The sequence below is a fragment of the Hippocampus comes genome, unplaced genomic scaffold (assembly GCF_001891065.2).
Source record: "Hippocampus comes isolate QL1 unplaced genomic scaffold, H_comes_QL1_v1.1 scaffold283, whole genome shotgun sequence".
NCBI lineage: Eukaryota > Metazoa > Chordata > Actinopteri > Syngnathiformes > Syngnathidae > Hippocampus > Hippocampus comes.
Genome location: NW_017806234.1, coordinates 668875 through 677561, shown reverse-complemented (window position 1 = coordinate 677561; position 8687 = coordinate 668875). Strand labels below are relative to the sequence as shown.

At 41.1% G+C, this 8687-nt stretch overlaps 2 protein-coding genes across 4 annotated transcripts in view; both read right to left on the bottom strand.

Moving 5' to 3' along the window:
- Nucleotides 1-2177: 2177 nt before the first annotated feature.
- On the bottom strand, nt 2178-2985 carry inha (inhibin subunit alpha). Its single transcript, XM_019856533.1, is given in 4 exon segments — nt 2178-2286; nt 2288-2369; nt 2372-2619; nt 2621-2985. Coding segments are annotated over 4 exon segments (747 nt in total). The 5' UTR covers nt 2929-2985.
- A 3641-nt stretch (nt 2986-6626) lies between these two features.
- Nucleotides 6627-8687, bottom strand: part of LOC109507242 (L-rhamnose-binding lectin CSL3-like) — a 2988-nt gene continuing 927 nt past the window's right edge. For 2 of the 3 annotated variants that reach the window (XM_019856531.1, XM_019856530.1), the window contains exons 6-9: nt 7285-7335; nt 7015-7138; nt 6812-6935; nt 6627-6738 (exon numbers count right to left, since the gene is read on the bottom strand). In XM_019856531.1, the coding sequence (XP_019712090.1) occupies nt 6730-6738; nt 6812-6935; nt 7015-7138; nt 7285-7335 (308 nt within the window). In that variant the 3' untranslated portion in view covers nt 6627-6729. The remainder of the gene's footprint in view (nt 6739-6811; nt 6936-7014; nt 7139-7284; nt 7336-8687) is intronic. The other variant, XM_019856532.1, reaches the window with a different exon arrangement.

The window sequence follows — 8687 nt, the reverse complement described above, 5'->3', positions numbered from 1 at the left end:
TGTGGGTGTGTGTGTGTGTGTGTGTGTGTGTGTGTGTGTGTGTGTGCGTGCGCTTGTTTGTCTATATGTGCCTATATATGCATGACCAGTCCACAGTTTAGCCAGCTCTCACCTAAAGTCAGCTACATCTATGTGCAATGTTTTAAGCAATGAAGTCAACCCCCAAATTTTCTTGAATATATGTTCTATGTGCCCCCCACCCCAGTTGAAACATGGCATTTTGATTAATGTTGCGTTTGTGGGAAATGATTTAGACCAGGGGTCCCCAACCGCCGGTCCGCGGACCGGTACCGGTCCGCCGGGCATTTGGTACCGGGCCGCACAGAAAGAACTTGCCTTAATTCCGTTTTATTTATTTCGGAATACGAAAGATGTTTTATTTTGAAAACTTACCGGATTCTCCGTTACATCCGTCTGTGTCCAGCTTGACACACGTCAAGCCACGCTTCTCCGTAACGCGACCAATTAGGCTAAAAACAAACACCGGAGCTCGCAAAATGAGTAAAAAAACTGCTGGAGATCGCAAATGACGGCGGCCTTAAAAGTACGTTCGAGACAACTGGATTAAAGTTATGTCTGAATACTCTGAGATCGCCACAATAGCACTTTTGCTATTTCCGACATCCTACCTGTGTGAGGCGGGGGGGATTATGCAGCAACGGCGACGAAAACAAAATTACGAAGTAGACTGGACATAAACCACACACTTGCGGCGTCATTGTCTCTCCTATTACCCCGAGATGGGACCGTCTGGTTGCCGAAAATCAAGCTCGGTGCTGTGGTGAGTCGTCATTTTCATGCACTTTGAATTTGCGTTGTATCGTATTTTGAAGGCATTAAACATTGCCATAGCGATTGGAGTGTTGCGGCCAGATTAGACGCTCCTTGTGTTTATTATTATATTTCGAAAACACCACAGTTTTCATGCAGCTCATACCATGTTATTTTGTTGTATTATTTCCGCCACACCTTAAATGCCGGTCCCTGAAAATATTGTCTGACATAAACCGGTCCGTGGGGCAAAAAAGGTTGGGGACCCCTGTACTAAGGAGTAAGTTAAATAGGTTTAGGTCAGGGTGCAGTCATGTTATTTGACACCGTCCTAAACCAAGCATGCTTTTATGGACCTTGTGTGCACTGGGACGATCGTAGAAAAGAACCTTAGCCAAATGGTTCCCTCTGAGTCATGGCTCAGGTGTAAAAGCTATAAAGAGCACTCATGAAAAACAAACTACTATATTAAATCGACCAGAACAGAAAGTGAAGCAGTGACTGAGCAAATCTGCATTAAAAAATCTTTTCACATTTAAATACGAGAGAAAATGTTAATGTTATAAGACCATTCATTTAAAAAATACTGTTTTTCCTATAATTAGTCACCTAAAAGTATGAGTGTGAAGACTATCCACAAGAAGACTACGGTGTTGGTTGGCTCAAACTTTATTTAGTCATCTAAAAACAGCCAAACGAATACAATTTGACTCATGAATATTGTAACCCATCAATGCAGTCATCTGCCACACAGGGCTGCTGGCACAATAATGCAAGTACTGTACTTCATAAAGTGAGAGTCTACAAAGTTTCTGAAGTTAATACCTTTCACTCACCCTTTTACACTACTATAGCTAAGGAAACAGTTGGGCAACAAAAACAATTTGAAAAGCTGATTTAATTTAGTCTGCCTCTGACAGTGTTTCACAAGCAGGGGTATGTGCAAACATTCAATATTTTATTATAAATTGTGACTTAGTCCCACCAAATACGTCAAGCTGTATCTATTATACATACCATAATAGGAAAAAGATGCACATAATGCATATCCTTTACCTTTATCATTTGGATATTTTAAATGATAATCTTATTTTAAATTTTGTTGGGTGACATGAATTGAAGACAATGTTAAAAACGATTCTGTTCGATTACTTTTCTCGGAGTAAATGTAAATCACTGATGGAGAATGGTGTCACATTGAGAAGCATAAGAGAAAATTATTTACAAATTATAAAAAGGCAAAGCACAATACAGTAGTAGGAAAATAAATGTATTCAGCCACAGTCGTTAAACACAAGCCTTGGGGTTGGATCCATTTCATTTCTGCCTGTAAATACGATGCAAACCCAGGATGTTATCTACAGTACTTTTTCTCTGTCCTTTATGGGGACTTGCCTGTTTAAACTTTAGATACATGTACATTTTTCCGGAATGATGTTGGGCAAAATCTCATGCTGAAAGGAGTAACCACCATCAGATGTGGTGGTGATGCCCAGTGACATCATGGATCCGGGGACACCACTGCGTGATCCCAAGAATGGTGCTTGTTTGATTAGAAGCCAAGCAGTTCTCGTGACAGTAGTAGAAGGTCAGCACTCCCAGCCCAGCTCTTGGAAGCTGATTTGGATTTCAGCTCGGCCACAATCTTTGTGCTGTGGACTCTCCTGAGAGGGCCGTTGAAGCAGGTCGATGGCCAAAGGGGACCAAGGCATGTGGTCTTCGGCACGCCTCGGTGAGTGGGCCGGCCTTGGGTTAATGTGCAGGTGAAAAGGAATCTGACCTGCCTCCTCTTTGTGACACTGACAGTTTCAACAGTGCACTTGGAACAGGAAGGGGTTTTCAAGCATGGTTCTGATCCAGGATGTAAGTTGTCCATCCATCTGGGCTGCTCCTCCTGCCACCTGAAGAATCTGCCCGTCTTAACGTGAGGATTGTGATAGCAGCTGAGGAGTTGGCTGTGGCGCCCCTGGCATAGAAACAGAAGTGAGCCGACATCAGTCGCTGGTAGTTGGCAGATGGCTGGAAGTAATAAGTGAGGTGTTTCTGTTTAGGGGAGTCGGATCTGCCACAGGATGCGTTTTCCAGAGTTAAACAAAGTATTTGTTTACACAGTGTATATTTAAGTTCCAGTACATTTAACCCTTTAACATTGCTCATATTAAAAGTAATAACCCTAACCCAATAATAGCAATTGTTCTTGTAACTGCCCAAAGAAAATGCAAAGGCCATTACAAATGCAACAGTTTTGTATTGATTGTTAAAGGGTTAATCAATATAAAGTTGGGGTTTCTCACCAGGGCTGGGAAGAGAATGATCTCAGCTGTTTCAGCCCTAAACCATCCAGAATGCGGCCTTGGGGCCACAACAAAACCTCATCTCCTTAAAACTCCTCTGCCGGGTAGCTGTGTATCATGTAGTGGAGCCACCAAGGGCCCAAGGGAAGCATAACACAGGAGAGCATCTTGACAATAAAATGGAGCCCTTTGCGCCCCTGTGGCGTCATATGTGTCTGCAATAAGCAGCTCATCACAAAAAAGGATTACCTTGATGCTCGGAATGCAGCGTTATCTGTTTGGATTGCACACAATATCACCAAAGTGAGCTTGCACTCCTTAAAAATGTGTGATTTTCTGCTTTGACCATGACGAATGACTGCCGTAATTCACATGCAAACACCCATACATGTATGCTTCACACTGCGACCTGCAGAAAAATCTTTTATTGTACGCTTAAATGTCAGCGTGTCAGTATTGTCTTCCACAACATGCGTTTCCCCAGTGGAAGTGATGTTTTCCTCCTCTTTGGCCTTGACACATTTCTGCACTAATATTGTGACTGCTTGGCTGGCTCAGCAGGCCATACATATGTTTGCTGAAGCATGCAATTTTTAGCATCTTTAAAAACGTGAGAGAGCCACGAAGTGGAAAAAAACGTGGCAGTGTGTTCTTCCTGTTTTTATAGTGCGTGGTGTACTTAATATGACCAACACAGCCCACCACACATGTAAATGTATCGTCACTTGTACAGCCAAACAAGAAATCTGCCGTAGTACCATGACTGACCTCTGGGAGGCACTAGGCTGCTGGATTGTACCAAGAACAAGAAAAGGTGGTTGAGTTATATCACTCTCAAGTGCCACAGTTTTGATAAAATCAGTGGGAGAAACCCCCTGATGTTTTCAGTAACATTCTAATCAGCATTTTGTGTTTCTTCAATGGAGTCTGAAACAGTGGTTGTTTGCAGAATAATTATTTAATCTTATGTTTCATAATTTTTAGCCTGTTTTAGTTGGACGTTATCAAGATTAATTATCCATTTGTCTGCCATACTCAAATATCAACCCATCCATCCATTTCCCAACACCAAGCGGTGTGAAAAAGGTCTCGGGGAATTGCTGGAACCTCTCCCAGCTGACTTCGAGCAAAAGGCAGACTATAGAAACTACCCCAAAGCCGAGTGACGACCCATCCTGGCAGTCACAAAGGAGCCCAGGACAACATCTCAAGATGACCAGAAAGAACATCAATGCTTGTCTTATTTTTGAAAAACAAAAACAAAGAAAAAACATTGAATGGTTCCCAAGACAATATTCAATGACTGACCAGTCTAAAGTAGAACTTTTTTGAAGGTATGTGCCTTATTACCTCTCGCGTAAATGAAACACTTTAACGATGTCACTGACTCTTTCTCTTTTTTTTTTTTAAATTTGCATTATTTGCACTTATATTTTCATGCCATGTTTTTTTGCTGCGTTGCCAGTCCGTTGCAGGGCATACGTAGAGACAAACTACCATTCGCACCTGCATTCACACCATCACTGAGTGGGAACCGATCCCACGCTGCCCTCAGACAAGTCAGGCGAGTGTACCACTTCATCATCAGCGACTCACTCAAATATGAATTGCTGTTAAAAAAAAAATCTGAACTTTGAAATATAATCAACTTGGTGATGACCAAACTCCTGTACATATATAAGGAAGTGTGATTATAAAGAAGAAAATTACTGTCAGAACACTGCATACCACAAGATAATTGCTCAAAATAATCATTGCGAAATGTGAGAAACATGGACCTTTGTCGACTTTGGTCGCACATGTGACTTCTTGGTTTTTTATAGTATCTTTATTAATCATTTATTTATGTATTTATATTTAAATACGATGAGAATTACATTATAAGGCAGAATTCTTGACACAGTTCTTATTGTATATATCACCAAATTCTGCAAGTGGTCATGATGTTGTGGCTGGACTGGTGCACTGTGCTATACAAATTTAGAGGACAGAACCTGTAAATTTGAACACATATACGTATTGTATGCACGTATACAATACATTGATGCTGAGCTGTCCAGGGATATGCCTGTCAATTTTCCAACCACCTTAAAATATACTGTCCCCTTGTGGGAAGCTGAGAGAATAATATAGTCCAGGGGTGTCAAACTCATTTCACATGGTGGGCCACATATGGCCTCGGTAAATGTCAAGTGTGCCGGACCATTAAAATGATACCATACTTTGCTATAAATAACCAAAACAATATGTCTTTCCTTTGTTTTGGTATAAAGAAGCACAAGAACATTAGGAAAATGTTGAAATTTAGTGACATATCTGTTAAAAAACATTTCATGAAGCACCTTACATTTCCTTCGACAAATGTGCAATTTACTTTAATCATTCACATATATGCATTGCAACTGATCCCACTGATTGTACAAACTTTAACAAGTAATTGGTATTGAAAAATATAGTAATGCACTTAAAAAATTAAACGAGATTTACAAAGAAAGGAAGTTTTAAACCTTTTACACATGCATATAAAATCTAAATGTAATCCCTGCCTACGCCTTACAAACTAAGGAGAGTGCTATTAAATGTGTAAATGTGAGAGTGCTATTGATAGCGTCTGCTGTCATGGATCTGTCTCAGTGACGGACTGAGGCTGCTGTTGTCTTCTTCTCTGATCAAAACAGTGTCCCCTTGCGGATACTCAATGAATTGCACCTTATTAAAAATATTAATTCTGTGTCTTTAATGCATTTCTTTCACTTTTAAATTATCCTGCGGGGCTGATTGAACCTCCTTGCGGGCCGGTTCCGGCCCGCGGGCCGTATGTTTGACACCCCTGATATAGTCCAATGTTTTCTGTAGAAGAGTCTTCTCCCAACTGAATGTGAATTGTTTCCCCCCCCCCTTTTTTTTTTTAAGTTGTTAGAAATTTGGGGAATTCATCATGATCTTTAACTTCACAAGTTATTATACCACAGGGCAAACCTTGTTTCTTTTGGTTTCATTTCTTTCATCTGAGATGCACATTTGAACTGAAATAGCAAAAGATATGATCAAATGCCAATAGCATGTGTATGTTCCGCGACATGAAATCTGTCTCGCAGTTTGCCATTTAGCTCCAAAGGGCGTAGCTGTCTTTGTCCCGTATTTTATCTCCTGACTTGGAGCATGTTGTGAATGCATGACCAATTTGCTTGGTGAGAAAACAAAATATACGAGCAGGTCGTGATTGGGTCTGAACTCACAGTCATGCAGTTTGCACAGTGAACATGAAGAGTTTACATCATTTACTGACATCCTCCTCGAGTTGCCTTTGATGTCGTCAAGTTGAATAGCAAATGAAAGCAGAGCTTTGTGGACTATAGGGCTAGTTCATACATCACATGAGCTGACAATTTGTCCATGGGCTGGTCTTTGACTTTCTTGCAGTGCCATGCTGTTTGATACAATCAGCAGTGTGTGGTTATGAGGTGCCCCCTGCTCGTCACTGCTAGCTTGACAAGGATTGTGTGCACGAAACAAAGCAGGAAGGTGCCGAATTCATTTTCACAAAAAGATGACACCATAGCTGAGCAATCTTTTTATTAGCATTCTACATCTAGTGTACTTTCATGCTGGTGAGCAAAGAGCTGTGATTGGTTACTCCTCCACTCTGGCCTCTGATGGGTTACTACACGTCCTATCAAAATAAAATAGCAAATTAAAAACACCAACGGGCACAAATATGACAGTGGATTCAACAATCGACTTACCACCTGAGCGCACATATAATCCACAGAGAGATACTTTGGAAGTGTATCGCATGGCTGTGGGGATCCCAGATTATCGCTGTTTGCTGTAATGGTGCATGTGTGAGTAAATCCATTTTGGTAACACCTGTGAAGACATTGAAATGACAGTTCAAATAAAAGAATCGCAAACATTTGACACACCGATTGAATTGGGTGACGCGTACCAATCCATAACTCGAGCTGCAGCTGAGACACTGTTACAGAAAGTCATTTCTGAGGGCGTTTCAGTGCAGGTATTCTCATCCAGGCGGCCATACTTTGCCTTCAGAATCACCAGCTCTCCAGTCTCTGAGGATGACATGGAAACCTCAAGCTGAACACAATAGCAGCTTCTGCATTTTATTTCCATATATATATATATATATACACACACACACACACACACACACACACACACACACACTAGTGTAAGTGAAAAAAAAATGCTCACTTACCACATGTGAGAGTTTCAGTTTCTCCTTCGCACAAGATCTTTGACATCGTGCCTATGGAAGTGTTTGCAAGTTTGAATGACATATATTGGGAGACAAATAAAGGTTTTTTTTTATCTTATCAAAGAAAAATTGATGGATACAAGTGCCCCATTGACACTCTGTACTTAATTTATTTACAGTAACATGTCAAAACCAATCCATCAGTGTAGGTAAGAATATGCTGAGCAATTACCATAATTAGGGACAGGGAATAGAAAATAGCAAAAACCCGCAAATGGAGTCACTGACGCCATTCAATTGCATTGATATATATCAGGGGTGGGCAATTATTTTCCCGGGGGGGCCAAATGAGAAGCAGAAAATATTGTGGAGGGCTGGGCCAAAAGTTAGAAATCTACTCCCGATTTCAGTTTTATTTCTACGTTGAAATAAGTGAATGACATTGTTAACAGAAGCTGATAAGAGTATGTATTATTGCTAGACAATGAAAGTGCAGTTATTTTACAGAAAAAGCATTAAAGTATTACCATACTTTTTTTTTTCATGAGAACAGTGAAACAACTGTGGTATATGTCCTGGATGAACGTCCAAGTATGTTAACAACATACATGTGTGACAACACCAGCAACAAAGTGCAACAATATATTGCCCAAAAACTGCAGCATACAGTACAGGTACATGACAAAATATAACAAAGTTAGGACTATTTGCTGCAAAATGAGACGAGTAAAAGACCTGGTGGCTTTCTTTCCACTCACTCACTGTCTCGAACTTGACCTCCACTCGATCACCACACAAGACAGCGTTGCTCAGCTGATGTCGTGCAACTACTTTTGAAGCTAGCCACGGGACGCTTCGAAGTCTTCGACACCCATAGCGCTATGGAACTTGATTGCTCTCTTATTAGCGGTCCAGTTTGCGGAAAGTTTTTAGCACGATAACAGTCAAACCATTCCAGGAAACGTTTATTTACTCGACTGTCCGTCGAGCCGCATGCAATTCACTCTGAGCACGGAAACACCCAGAATTGGACTGAGCAAGAATCGCTTCCTCGTTTTTCAAAGTCTCGTAGATTTGAGTCTGTCAGACTCCAAGCGTCTCCTGAATGTTTCGTACTTTGTAACCCGCTTCGTTTAATTAGATCCACTTCACTTTCGCGGCCATGACTGTTCCTCTTCCTTTGGATGCCATGATATACAGGACGTAAAAATGTTCGCAATTCCAGTAAAACTCACTGCAATAAAAAGTCACTTGCATGTCGTCGTTTTGAATCCAATGACTGTAAATTCCGCCGCGGACACACTTATTCCGTCGTATCGAGCGGATTACTTGAGTTAGCGTGACTGCGGGCTTCCGTATCGTCTCCCTAATTTGCCCAGGGCTGAGATATATATATATATATA